At 41.0% G+C, this 14,861-nt stretch overlaps 1 protein-coding gene across 3 annotated transcripts in view; it reads left to right on the top strand.

Moving 5' to 3' along the window:
• The window catches only part of CENPJ (centromere protein J), a 62,671-nt gene extending 48,370 nt beyond the window's left edge, over positions 1-14,301 (top strand). For all 3 annotated transcript variants that reach the window (XM_059903454.1, XM_059903452.1, XM_059903453.1), the window contains exons 10-17: positions 142-384; positions 3,558-3,642; positions 9,939-10,000; positions 10,263-10,382; positions 12,004-12,144; positions 12,224-12,308; positions 12,395-12,515; positions 14,003-14,301. In XM_059903454.1, the coding sequence (XP_059759437.1) occupies positions 142-384; positions 3,558-3,642; positions 9,939-10,000; positions 10,263-10,382; positions 12,004-12,144; positions 12,224-12,308; positions 12,395-12,515; positions 14,003-14,198 (1,053 nt within the window). In that variant the 3' untranslated portion in view covers positions 14,199-14,301. The remainder of the gene's footprint in view (positions 1-141; positions 385-3,557; positions 3,643-9,938; positions 10,001-10,262; positions 10,383-12,003; positions 12,145-12,223; positions 12,309-12,394; positions 12,516-14,002) is intronic.
• Positions 14,302-14,861: the final 560 nt, after the last annotated feature.

Here is a 14,861-nt window from a genome sequence, read left to right as displayed (position 1 = left end):
TGTCACTGACATGAGTTTAGCTAAGGCTTCCCTTTCCTGCTGTCTGTGATAGGCTGGCAATTCTGTTTTGCTGATGTGTCTTGTCTCTTCTCTTGCATTGTTTCAGTTCTAGTAATGCTTTTTTCCCCCTCGCCCCGAGAGGCTTTGAAGCAGCAGATAGCAGATTTACAGGAAGATTTGAAAAGAAAGGAAGCAAAATGGTCCAGTACACATGGCCGCCTTAGAAGCCAGATAGAAATGTTGGTCAAAGAGAACACAGACCTCCGGGAGGAAATAAAAGTGATGGAACGATTCCGACTAGATGCCTGGAAGAAAGCCGAAGCCACTGAGAGCAGCACCAGGACGGTTCAGTGTGTGACGGCCTCGAGAAGAGACGGGTCCACGGTAGGTTTCGTCACGTTGGGGAGTGCTAAGTATTTGAGCAGTCCAATTCGTAGAAGCAAAGTAGAAGGGGGGGGGTGCCAGGGCTGGGGGAGGGGAGAATGAGAAGCTGTTGGTACATCTTAACATGGTTAAGATGGTGATTTTGTGTTATGTGTATTTTACCACAATTAAATACTTCTGTGCATCACTATACAGATAGTTTTCAAATTCATTTTTATAATTCTTATAAAGGAATTATAACACAATAGGCAGGTAATCTCAGTTAAAACAGGTAAGTAAAATTTTTGCAGAGATTTTTTTTTTTTTTTTTTTTGCATATGATCCTTTTAAATCAAGTATTTGTTTTTTTATTCATCTGTATTCACAACTGTGATGTGCCAGTCACGGCTTTGAGGCACTGGAGATCAAGCAATGACTAAAACAGACAAACTTGCTTGTCCTCTTGGAGCTTGGACTCCAGCCGTGGGAGAAAGATGAGTGAAGCATATGGTGTGGGAAGTAGTGGCGAGAACTCGGGAGGGAAAGCGAGGAGGTGGGATCACTGCTGGGGGGGAGGGTGTTGCAGTTTATACAGGACGGCTGGGGAGGCCCTCCTGAGAAAGCGACGTTGGAATAGTGGCCCGAAGAGGGCGCAGTGAGCCAGGCTGAGACGTGGGCCCGGAGCCCCGAGGCCGGGAGGAGCAGAGCAGGGGATGGGATCAGAGACGGGCTCGAGGGTGGTGGGTGCCGCTTTCGTTAGGCCTTAGTAACTACCTGTGAGCATCGCCTTTTCCCTCTGAGAGAGATGGGGAGCCCTTGCAGGGCTTGGATGGAAGGGGTGGCCGCCACCTCTGTTTTGGTGAGCCCACCCTCCCTGCTGTAGACGTACGAGTGGCCTGAAGTAGGCGTTTGGGCGCCATCAGGACACCAGCTGGGGGATTGCTGCAGGTGGATGGGGTTTAGTCATGAACTGGGGATGGGGTGTGACAGCAGTAGAGGGGGCGGGAACGGCTTCCAAGTTGAGTGTGGTTTTTTTGGCCCTTTACCCTGAGTCCCCACAAGAAGAGAGCACGCTTTTCCTGGGGGTGTGGGTTTTGGTTAGGAGCTCAGGTTAGATCAGGTGAGCTTGAAATGCCTACTAGACATCAGGTGGACATCAGGTGGGGCTGTGCGTGTATCCAGAGAAGCTCAGGTCGGAGCGAGAAGTTAGGGGCCCTCGGAACGTGTTGGAGAGATCACTCGGGCTGAAGGCGTGGACGGGGAAGGGTCCCGGGTCCTGGCCAGGTTGTGAGAAGACGGCGGGGAGGAGAATGAACCCGAGTCTGAAGTAAAGGAGGCCATTGTGGTGTCCTGAGGGCCAAATAAAGCATCAGAGAGGCCGGTGTCCCAGAGGCTGCTGCTGAGTAAGCGGGGGACTGAAGATGGGTCGTCGGATATGCCGGGTAAAAGCCTGACCGGGTAAGAGAGCGAGAGGTTTCAGGCAGAGTATAAAGCTTTGTGGAGAAGTTTTGCAGTAACAGTAAAGAAATGGGGCAGTAGCTGTAGGGGAAGTAGTTTTTGTTTTTTTTTAAGATGGGAAAATCAACACGTGCTTATGTATTGGTAGGATTGATTCAGTAGGAAAATACGGATGCAGGAGAGAGTGGGCGGGTTGCCGAAGCTGCGAGCACGAAGGAGAGGAGACCGGGTTTAGGGGGGGTGGAGGCGCCTGCCCGGCCGGGAGCTCGACGTCCGTGCCTGGTGACGGGGCCTCAGCTGTGGACCTGGGGCTGGACGTGTGGGGTCCGTTGGTGGGACGTTCCCCCTTAACCCTCTAGCTTCCCTCGGGGAATGGGGGCTCGGGCATCTGCTGAGAGTGAGGACAGAGGACACTCTGGGAGGCTGGAGGCGGTGGATCGGGGTCCACGAGAGTGGAGAGCAAAGGGTGAAGTGTGGTCTGACTCCTGGGCTGCACTAGGGGCCCACACAGGTTAGAGATTATATGTTTCAAGTGGGAATTGTTTGCGTTATTTTTTCTTTTTCAGCTTTTTGGGTGTAGGGTGGTGGAGAGTACTGTTGATATTTTAGCAGAAGTGTGGTCATCCAGGTGAATCCCACAGAGTGAGAGGGGCTGGAAGTTGACAGTATGTAAATACAGCAGGAGTGCCCGCAGTGAACCATGAATTCAGGCTGCTCAAGGAGGGCATAGGTTTTGGGGGACACAGACAACATGTGGATCAGTGAATTGTGGGACCCTGTAGGCTGTAAGCATTGTTGGAGTGAGGGTCTCAGAGGGATGCGCTGGAAGGACGGGACATGGTAGTCAGAAGATGGAATTCTCCCCCCCGAACATTTTATTATGAAAGCTGCCCCAAATAAAGTTGAAAGAATAGTATGATGAACACCTGAATCCTCACCTAGATCCAACCATTGTTCACATTTTGCCATATTGCTGTATAGGTATTTTGCTGAACCATTTGAAGGTAATTGCAGAAATTGTGGCAACTCACCCCTAAATACTTTGGCACTTTATTAAATGGCACTGGCTTTTTGGATAATTTTTAATTATTTTGTACAATGTCCCACATTCTGGATTCGAATGCTTTGAAATTGATATTTTTGCAGTTCTTAATAATTGCAGATATTGATGATGACTAGTTCTAGACTTTGTCCATTGGAGTGCATGGCCAGGGTGGGAGAGAACAGGTCTAGAGATGGCAGCTAAGGTATTGGGGTGGCTTCTCCTGGCAAGCGGGGTACACAGACATGAGACTTGCTGGGGCAGGGGTGGGTAGGGAGGAGAGAAGGAGATCTGGTTGGAGGTGGTGGCGGGGAGCAAGGAGGACATCCACCTTGACCTCTAAACCTGGGGGCTGCGGAAGGGACAGTGTGAGCAGTCTTCTGCTGTCTGACCATGAGTTCCTCTCCTCTCCTCTGGCCGCTCTGGTAACAGTCACAAAAAACTGTTCTGTTTTACATTGTCTGTTATGCCTTCACTTGAGGAATGCATGTATTTCCAGAGGCGGCATGTGCGTGTGTGTGTAGTTCATTCCTAGTAGCAGCTTGTTCACTCTGGCCTGTAGCAGTAAACGAAAACAGCATAAATGAACACACTTAAAACATTCCCATTGCAAGCTGAGTTCTGTTAGTTTCATTCCTTGTACTAATGTGTAAGCTATTACTAATTTTATATTCAAAATTTTCTCATACTATAGAAGTCATCAGTTCGATTTCAGAAGAGTCAAGTTTCTTCAGGAACCCAGGTAGAAAAGTACAAAAAAAACTATTTGCCAACACAAGGTAAGATAGTTGCATGATCTTTTTATAAAATATTTCAGGAATTTAAAGAGTGGAGAATTTATACCCAACTTAAGAAATAAAACATTGTAGATATAATTGAAGCCCCTGTGTGTCCTACTCCCAGCTAATGTGCACCCTGACAGCACTCCCTTTCTTATTTTTCATTCTTTTACTACATTGTGTCCATAAATCAATATAGTGTTGTTTCATAGTCCATCCCTCTGCAGTTTGCTGCTTTCTCAGTATTTTAAGACCTACCCTCATTAATACATATAAACTCTAGCTGTACAGATCCCATGTGTATTTGCCACCGTATATTTTCTTGTTGGTGGGCATTCAGGTTTTCCCCCCGTTTGTCAGAGAATGAAAAGGGCTGCAGAACAAGTCTCGGTCGTGTGAGTTTCTCTCGGACACATGGCAGGAGTAGGCTATTGGGTCACATCAGGTTTGTGCCACTTTAGGAGGCTTTCCCTTTGCAAAGTGGTTACCAGTTTCTTTTTATACTGTCAGCAGAACATGCTCTTTGTGCCTGCCAACACTTGATCTGCTCAGACTTTATATAATTTTGGCTAGTCAGATGGGTGTGAAATGGTGGGTCAGTGTAATATGCATTTCCCTGATGACTCATGAGGTAATGTGAGCATCTTTTCATATTTAGTGGACATTTGGGTTTCCTCTTTTGTGAATTGCCTGTTCATTTCTTTTGCCCATTTAAAACTCTGTGTGTTTGTGTATGTGTGTATATGTTTTTCCGTATTGAAGTTAGTTATTCTGCATACTAATCCTTTGTCATTTGTAAGCACTGCCAATATCTTCTGCCAATCTGTATGTAGCTTTTTGGTTTGTGGGTTTTTAAAAAAAATAAATTTATTTATTTTTGGCTGTGTTGGGTCTTCGTTGCTGCGCACGGGCTTTCTCTAGTTGTGGTGAGCGGAGGCTACTCTTCGTTGCGGTGCGCAGGCTTCTCATTGTGGTGGCTTCTCTTGTTGCGGAGCACGGGCTCTAGGCGCGCGGGCTTCAGTAGTTGTGGCGCGTGGGCTTCAGTAGTTGTGGCACACGGGCTCAGTAGTGGCACACGGGCTTAGTTGCTCCGCGGCATGTGGGATCTTCCCGAACCAGGGCTCGAACCTGTATCCCGTGCATTGGCAGGTGTATTCTTAACCACTGTGCCACCAGGGAAGTCCCTGGTTTGTGTTTTTTATATACATGTTTTTCCTTTTAATATCGAAGTTAATCAATTTTTTTAAAAAATGGTTTTTGCTTTTCGTGACTGAGATATCCTTCTCAATTGTCAGGTCACAAATACGCTATTTTCTCCCATGAACTTTTGTTTTCACAACTGGGTCTTTAAGATCTACCTGGCATTTTTAGAAATTATTTCTGTGAATTAAATTTATAAAAGTGGATATAACATATGCAGTTTGGCAGTTATAAAGGAAATACTTGGGTAACCACTGCCTAGATAAATAGATTAGCAGCATCCCAGAACTGACCCCTCCATGATTATATTACATTGCTTTCCCTTGTAGTTTCTGCTTTCATAGATAGGTACAGCTCTAAAAAAATGTTTTACTTGGTTTTTTTTTTTTTTTTTTTTTTACTGTATAGCACATAATTATATTCAGTATCTTATGATAAACCATAATGGAAAACAGTACTTAAAAAAATATGTAGTTTTACTTGTTTTTGAGCTTTCTGAATAGAGTTGTACTGTATGTATTCCATTGTCTTCTTTCACTACCTAGTTTTTTTTTTAATACATCTTTATTGCAGTATAATTGCTTCACAATGCTGTTTCTGTTGTACAACAAAGTGATTCAGCCATATGCATACATATGTCCCAGTATCCCCTCCCTCTTCAGCCTCCCTCCCATCCTCCCTATCCCGCCCCTCTAGGTCATCGCAAAGCATCGAGCCCATCTCCTTCTGCTATGCTGCTGTGTCTCACCAGCCAACTGTTTTACATTTAGTAATGTATACATGTCGATGCTACTCTTACTTCGCCCCAGCTTCGCCCTCCCACCCCATGTCCTCAAGCCCATTTTCTATGTCTACCTCTTTATTCCTGCCCTACAACTAGGTTCATTGGTACCGTTTTTTTTTTTTTTAGATTCCATATATATGCATTAGCATACGGTATTTGTTTTTCTCTTTCTGACTTACTTCACTCTGTATGACAGTCTCTAGGTCCATCCACCTCACTACAAATAACTCAATTTCGTTTCTTTTTATGGCTGAGTAATATTCTACTGTATATATGTGCCACATCTTCTTTATCCATTCATCTGTTGATGGACACTTAGGTTGCTTCCATGTCCTGGCTATTGTAAATAGAGCTGCAGTGAAGATTGTGGTACATGACTCTTTTTGAATTATGGTTTTCTCAGGGTATATGACCAGCAGTGGGATTGCTGGGTCGTATGGTAGTTCTATTTTTAGTATTTTAAGGACCCTCCATATTGTTCTCCATAGTGGCTGTATCAATTTACATTCCCATCAACAGTGCCAGAGGGTTCCCTTTCTCCACACCCTCTCCAGCATTTATTGTTTGTAGATTTTTTCATGGTGGCCATTCTGACTGGTGTGAGGTGATACCTCATGGTAGTTTTGATTTGCATTTCTCTAATGATTAATGATGCTGAGCATTCTTTCATGTGTTTGTTGGCAATCTGTATATCTTCTTTGGAGAAATGTCTGTTTAGGTCTTTTGCCCGTTTTTGGATTGGGTTGTTTGTTTTTTTTAATATTGAGCTGCATGAGCTGCTTGTAAATTTTGGAGTTTAATCCTTTGTCAGTTGCTTCATTTGCAAATATTTTCTCCCATTCTGAGGGTTGTCTTTTGGTCTTGTTTATGGTTTCCTTTGCTGTGCAAAAGCATTTAAGTTTCATTAGGTCCCATTTGTTTATTTTTGTTTTTATTTGTTTCTCTAGGAGGTGGGTCAAAAAGGATCTTGCTGTGATGTATGTCATAGAGTGTTCTGCCTATGTTTTCCTCTAAGAGTTTTATAGTGTCTGGCCTTACATCTAGGTTTTTAATCCATTTTGAGTTTATTTTTGTGTATGGTGTTAGGGAGTGTTCTAATTTCATTCTTTTACATGTAGCTGTCCAGTTTTCCCAACACCACTTATTGAAGAGGCTGTTTTTTCTCCATTGTATGTCCTTGCCTCCTTTATCAAAGATAAGGTGACCGTATGTGTGTGGGCTTATCTCTAGGCTTTCTATCCTGTTCCATTGACCTTTATTTCTGTTTTTGTGCCAGTACCATACTGTCTTGATTACTGTAGCTTTGTGGTATAGTGTGAAGTCTGGGAGCCTGATTCCTCCATCTCCGTTTTTCTTTCTCAAGATCGCTTTGGCTATTCGGGGTCTTTTGTGTCCATACAAATTGTAAAATTTTTTGTTTTAATTCTGTGAAGAATGCCATTGGTAGTTTGATAAGGATTGCATTGAATCTGTACATTGCTTTGGGTAGTATAGTCATTTTCACAATATTGATTCTTCCACTCCAAGAACATGGTATATTTCTCCATCTGTTTATGTCATCTTTGATTTCTTTCATCAGTATTTTATAGTTTTCTGAGTACAAGTCTTTTTCTCCTTAGGTAGGTTTATTCCTAGGTATTTTATTCTTTTTGTTGCGATGGTAAATGGGATTGTTTCCTTAATTTCTCTGATTTTTTGTTGTTAGTGTATAGGAATGCCAGAGATTTCTGTGCATTAATTTTGTATCCTGCAACCTTACCAAATTCATTGATTAGTTGTAGTAGTTTTCTGGTGGCATCTTTAGGATTTTCCATGTATAGTATCATGTCATCTGCAAAAAGTGACAGTTTTACTTCTTCTTTTCCAATTTGTATTCCTTTTATTTCTTTTTCTTCTCTGATTGCCATGGCTAGGACTTCCAAAACTATGTTGAATAATAGCCGTGAGAGTGGACATCCTTGTCTTGTTCCTGATCTTAGTGGAAATGCTTTCAGTGTTTCACCTTTGAGTATGATGTTGGCTGTGGGTTTGTCATATATGGCCTTTATTATGTTGAGGTAGGTTCCCTCTTTGCCCATTTTCTGGAGAGTTTTTATCATAAATGGGTGTTGAATTTTGTCAAAAGCTTTTTCTGCATCTACTGAGATGATCATATGGTTTTTATTCTTCAGTTTGTTAATATGGTGTATCACATTGATTGATTTGCGTATACTGAAGAATCCTTGCATCCCTGGGATAAATCCCACTTGATCATGGTGTATGATCCTTTTAATGTGTTGTTGCATTCTGTTTGCCAGTTTTTGTTCAGGATTTTTGCGTCTGTATTCATCAGTGATATTGGTCTGTAATTTTCTTTTTTTGTGATATCTTTTTCCGGTTTTGGTATCAGGGTGATGGTGGCTTCACAGAATGAATTTGGGAGTGTTCCTCCCTCTGCAATTTTTTGGAAGAGCTTGAGAAGGATGGGTGTTAGGTCTTCTGTAAGTGTTTGATAGAATTTGCCTGTGAAGCCATCTGGTCCTGGGCTTTTGTTGGTTGGAAGATTTTTAATTACAGTTTCAATTTCATTGCTCGTGATAGGTCTGTTTATATTTTCTAATTCTTCCTGGTTTGGTTTTGGAAAATTGTATCTTTCCAAGAATTTGTCCATTTCTTTGTGGTTGTCCATTCTATCGGCATATAGCTGTTTGTGGTAGTCTCTTATAATCCTTTGTATTTCTGTGGTGTCAGTTGTGATTTCTCCTTTTTCATTTCTAATTTTATTGATTTGCATCCTCTCCCTTTTTGACTTGATGAGTCTGGCTAAGGGAGAGGAAAGAGGAATGATTTAGCCACCATGATGCTGACTTCACCTTTAAAAGTTCCCAAATTTCTTTCTTTAATGTAGTTGAATTTCACCTTTTTCCTTTATGGGTAGTGCTTCTTGCCTTAAGTCTTTACCTATCCTGAGGTCATAAACGTGTACTCCTAAAGTATCTAGCTGTTCCAGCATTGTTTATTAAATAATTGTTACATGTAATTTTATAAGGTGCTCACAGTGGTGGACACCCATTCCCCTCTGTTCCTCCCAGTAAGAATGTGCTCAGAGGCTTGTTCATGACGTTCACAAACAGCTGAGAGAATTAAGCTTGATGAGCTTGAATACTGGTTCTGACTTGACTTTTATTAGTTGACAACCTTGGCAAGTTATTTAGCCTCTCAGCTTTGATTTCCTCACCTATAAAATGAGGCTATTAGTCTTTTCTGTGGAGGCTGGTTGTAAGATTTAGAGATGATGTAACACGGAGCTCAGACTGCACTGTGGTTCTTCGTGCCTGTGAGGTGGAGGAAGGTGTTCATTTAGCCAAAATCTGTGTGCACTCCTTGATTCCTTTTTTCTTGTATCCTTACCCCCCACTCCCATCAATCCCTAAACTCATCCTGATGTTGATATTTTCTGAATTAAGTAGGTTGAACCATATGACATTGCTAGCACTCGGCCTTTTGGGACCCACAGGTCAGTGATTTGACACAGCACAACACTGCCGTCTCTACGGATGCCCACCAGCCTCCTGACTGGACTCTGCCTCTGTTCTTCTCCTCTGGTCTATTCTCCCTGGAGCATCCAGCATCCATTCTAGTGTTTAACATTTACCTCAGAGCCTGGCACTTGAGCTTGAAACCCTTCAAATTTGGGACTGTTTATAATATCCATTCGCATATGAGAAGAAAATATTAGAACTTCAATGTATTTTTAGTTATCACTTTGTTGGTGGTGGTGGTGTCTGTATGCACACGCATGCTTATTTTATAATGTATGAACGTGTACAGTACATGATGTGTGTGTTGGTCATGAGCTAAAAAGTTTAGACCACAGCCATTAGGTCTAGATTATAATTAAATACCCAGTTATTTTTTTTCAAGCCAAATTCTATGTGTATTCCTGGATGCTTCTATTAGGATGCTTCTATTATCTGTACCCCATTCCTACCCTCTAAGTAAAGTCCTGGTGATTGTCTCCAAAATACCTTTGGGTCCATCTATTAGGTTGAGCACCTTTCTCCAGATTGTACACTTTCAGAGAACAGATACTGTCGTCTTTCTTGGTCATCAGGACTTAAGTATTTGAATAAGTATTTGAATTTATACAGTGAAGAACTCCTAGGAATTAGGAATTAGTAAAGAAAAGTACTAAGACTTCCTTAAATAATGGGTAAAGGACAGCAGTTCACAAAAGAAGAGTGATCTAAGGAGATGTTTGACCATAGTATTGAGTAAACTTAAAACTTTCAATTAAATAGTAAAACTAACTCTGGTAATTATTTTCTAACAGGCAGTCCATCTCGAAGATCCAAGTCTGTGTCTCGTGATTTAGGAAATTCGGATAAGGGACAAGTAAATCTCTTTATGTTTTTATATATTAAAGCATATTATTCAGGCTTAAAGTTGACTGGTTAACTGGCTTAAGTTTCTAAACTATTTATAAAGGAAGCTTTTTACTTAACATTGTAAATGTTTTCTATACAACACCAAATACTAGTCATACTAGAGTCCTATAATAGTGGAATCTGGCTTTTGGACTAAGTGTAAGTTTTAGCTGCTTGAGATTTTTATTACGTGTAATGTAGGACAAACCAAGAGCCTCTTGTCCTTACAGATAGCCTCACCCAGGGAGCCACCTGAACCAGTGAACTCTCCAGATCCTGAATGTAAAGAAGAGGATGAAAAAGAAGAAAAAGAAGAAATTCAGGAAGAAATCAGCCATCCTGATGGAAAGGTTAAACTTTTTTTTTAAACCAATGAATACTATAAAAAATGAACATGGGTTAAAATAGAGTTGAAACACTTAGGTTCTGAAATAATTGATCTTCAAGACTTGATGGGGCTGAAGACCTTAGTACCTTGGCACATGACTCGGTTTGAACCTTGGATAGACAGCATGCATTTAGTTGCCATTTCTAATTTAGAGATGATGCAACAAGAAGAGGAATACAATCCAGTTGCTTAAACTTCTTGTTCTTCCTCCAGACATAGCTAAGAAGCCTTGGTAATCCTTGGTACTTTTAAAAACCTCAGTTCTCGGCCCTACCCTTCCTGCAGGCTTCCGTAAATATTTCCTGGGTCAGCTGCTCTCCACCCCCAGCCTGACAATTTTATTCTTGTGCTTGGGAAAGGTTTTGAGTGGGAAAACGGCCTGGCTGGGTGTTCCAGCTAAAGAGTGAATGACAAGAGGAGGAACATAAACAGGGTTACTGAGGAGGTGATGAGGGAATTTTTCCTCGGGTTTATGAAACATGTACTTTTCCAAGTACTCTAATCTGATCCACTTTAATAGAAATCAGAAGGCCAAAGTTCACTGCAAATTTTGAGGAATGAGTGAAGGACAAAGACCAACAGTCAGAAGGAAGTTGTTAGACTCTTCCTGTACAAACTCTACTTTAGAAAGATAAATTGTTGATGAGGGAAGGTTTTCTTTCTTAGAATAATCGCAGCTAATGAATGGAAGAGGAATGAGAAAATTAGAGAATCAACAGTTTACAATTTCCGATGACATGAAGGGTCTAGGCAGTCATCAGTGGCTCCTGAAACCTTAAGACGAAAGGTTGACGGATCTCGTGATGCCACCCAGTCAGTGATGAGGTCATGAGGCAGTGCATACTTACTGGATTTCTGGACGTGCTGCCATACAAAGCCCACTGCTGCACCTAAAAAGTACTCGTCAGGGTAATTCAGCTGGAATATAATCAAGCCTGGAGAGCTAACTACTGGGTTTTTTAAGGAAAAACAGTGATATGGGAACATGTTTAATGACACCATAATGGAAAAGCAATCAGCCAAATCCAGAGTGTGGGAAATGTTACATATTCAGTGACCCAGTTCCTTCAACAGTTGGCATTAAAAAAAGGGGGTAAAGGAAGGGACCATTAGAAATTGAGGGTAGAGACACATCAAGTGTGTGTGGATCTTGTTTTGATCCTGATTCAAGTAAACTGTAAAAGGCCTTCTTAGTGTGAATTTATGGAAAACAATATGGTATGGTTATGATGTGATGAAGGAATGAATTACAGTTTACTAGGGATGATAACGGTTTGGTTATGTTAAAAATCCTTCTGTTGTTGGAGATACCTGTTGAAATGTTTACAGGAGAAGTGATGTCTGCAGTTTGCTTGACAAAAAAACTAACAAGTTGTTTTGGGGGAATATGTGACCTAAGAACAGTGATGTGTAGATAGGTGAAGTTGATTGTTATGAGCTTATTAACTTTTCTCTCCGAGAAATGTTTTAATTTTTATTATGAAAAATTTCAAAGTAGGCAATTAAAAGAATTAGGGATATTTTTGTCATGTGGTCTCAGGAAATTTTACATATTGATAGTCCTGGTTTTTTTTTTTTTGTAGATAGAAAAGGTTTATAAGAATGGGTGCCATGTTATATTGTTTCCAAATGGAACCCGAAAAGAAGCGAGTGCAGATGGAAAGACGGTCACTGTCACTTTCTTCAACGGTGATGTCAAGCAGGTCACGCCGGATGGGAGAGTGGTAGGTCTCCACAGGCGTGTTTTGTCCGTAGCGTCAACACCCCAGAAGAGGCGGTGGCGCTGACTCTGTCTCTCTGCAGATCTACTACTACGCGGCCACACACACCACCCACACCACGTACCCAGAAGGACTGGAAGTCTTACATTTCTCCAGCGGACAGATAGGTGAGAAAACCTGCTGCGCCCTTTCAGCATTAAATTCCTCCTTTCCTTTAGAAATAAAATATTTATGGTAACCCCTTTTTCTACAGAAAAACATTTCCCAGATGGAAGAAAAGAAATCACGTTTCCTGATCAGACTATCAAAAACTTGTTTGCTGATGGGCAAGAAGAAAGCATTTTCCCAGATGGTACAATTGTCAGAGGGCAACGGTACGTTACCCGTTTTGTTTCTAGATTTTCTAGTTTTCAACTTTTATTACCAGTTGAATTGTAAAAATCTTAAAACATTTGTGTAAGTCATTCAACATTTCACTGAGTTCAGAATTTGAGAGCAGGTGAGACATGTTTTCAGCATTCTGGAGTTTAGGATGAGTTTGAGATAAATGGATTGTAACGTCTAGTTAGTCATTAGCCTACAGACCTAAAGGGTGTCTGAACAGCACTTCACGAAACGAGAATGGCAAGTATTTGGTTTAGAAATCAGTGCGGTGAAATTTGAAAACAGTGAGTGAGTGAGACACAAAGAAGGAAAGCTGCCCTGTCAATTTTTAAGAATAACCGGACTCTGTATTTTGATTATCTGGGTCTCTCTGTCCCAGCCGAAGCACTTTACTCCTCTGGCCACCCTAAGCCAATTCCTTAAAGTCAACAATTTCTTTCTTTATCCTTCTGAATGTTAAATTTCTTGAAGTTAAAGTCAACTTCTTCAATCCACAGTGAAGAGCATCTTATAAGCACCATTTTAATTGAAACCCTGGTGGAGTTTTGTCAAATTGAGAGTCCTGTTTTTAGTTTCACCCTCCTCTCCTGGAGTGTAACAGTTTAAGTACCCATTAACTTGAATTCTATGACATAAACTTGGCAGTAATGTAGGAACTTCTCATGGTCATGATTGTGTTTTTCCCTTAATGTGGTCTGAAACTTTATCTGGTGCTCAACTAAAGATTTTCCTCAAACTTTATTTCTTCTGTGTACAGTATACTTTGATTTCAGAAACTTTTCAAAAAATTGACTTTTGTATGATTGAAATTTTCTGTAGTAGAAAGAAAATAATATGAAAAGGTCCCCATATCCGTCTATCCATCTTCAAGTATTAACTCATGGCAAGTCTACACTCAAGCACATCCCATGTATTAATTCATTCAGGATTATCATGTTTTAATTGAGGTATAACTGACATATAACATTAGTTTCAGGTGTACAACAAAGATTTGATAGCAAGATGATCACAGAAGTCTAGTTAACGTCCATCATTACACATACTTACACATTTTTCTTGTGATGAAAACTTTTATTCTCATTCATTCCAGATTATTTTGCCATTTTTCACTTACAGCAGTGGTTCTCAAACTTCAGGGTGCACCAGAATCACCTGGAGGGACTGTTCAAGAGCAGGTTGCTGGGCCCCAGCCAAATAATTTGCGTTTCTAATGAGCCCTCGGGTGATGCTGACACCCTAGGGCCACACTTGATAGGGCACTGGCTCTCTAACACTTGTATGTGGCACAGAGCCATTGTGTTCATATAAAATTTGAGAAATAATCAAAACAGAAAAAACCATTCTGTGCTGAGAAGTTGAGTCCCAATTATACCTATATAAGGACCAGGGATGCTCTAGGAGAAGGAATAACTGCCAGAGTTCTCCTGCTGTATACTTCATATTTTTAAAGAAATTAAATTCTACTTTAAATTTACAGAGATGGCAACAAAATCATAGAGTTTAATAATGGCCAAAGAGAACTACATACGGCCCAGTTCAAGAGACGGGAGTATCCCGATGGCACTGTTAAAACTGTGTATACAAACGGTCTTCAAGAAACCAAATATTCATCTGGTCGAGTAAGAGTTAAAGACAAGGATGGTAACGTTCTAATGGACACAAAACTGTCATGATCCTTGTGTATGGCTCATCATGAAATAACACTAACTTGATTTTCTTCTTTAAAAAATGTACATTTCTTGTGGATTCTGTGGTTTAATTTATATATACTGTGTGTGTGTGTGTATATATAAATGGAAAAGATTGTTTGGAATATAAAATAAAACTTGATGCCTTTTTCTATAATGTTTGAAATGCACAGGGACAGCTTTCATTTTTAGTTCACCTACCTTGTCTTTCTACGGTTCTAACCAGTATAGACTTTTAACAAGTGGATGCTTTCATTGGTTGGAGATGGTTATGAGAGCCAAGAAGTACAAGAAACACAGTATCACAGATTTTCCCACCACCTACCAGTCCTATGAAGGTCTTGCTCAAAAAGTTTACTGAAGGAGTAAGAGGATTTCTCCAGTCAAGATATTACTGTGCTCAATTAGTACTAAAATTAAAGCATTATCACCTACCACAGAGGTCACAGAATTGGAAGTTAAAACAGTGACTGAATACAAATAAACAGTAAAACAGGCAGAAGAGTTCATTCTACAAGTGCAGATAAATCTCATAGGAGGAGAAAGCAGTTGTAAGGACGGTGACAGCTGAGAAAGGCGGGGGCGTGAAAACTAACCAGCCAGTGTTTTAACTGTTTGATAGACCACAGGTGCCTTGACCTTATTACC

The sequence above is a fragment of the Balaenoptera ricei genome, chromosome 18, assembly GCF_028023285.1.
Source record: "Balaenoptera ricei isolate mBalRic1 chromosome 18, mBalRic1.hap2, whole genome shotgun sequence".
NCBI classification, from domain to species: domain Eukaryota; kingdom Metazoa; phylum Chordata; class Mammalia; order Artiodactyla; family Balaenopteridae; genus Balaenoptera; species Balaenoptera ricei.
Note: the sequence above shows the minus strand (reverse complement) of the source record. Positions and strands in the feature narration are given on the sequence as shown.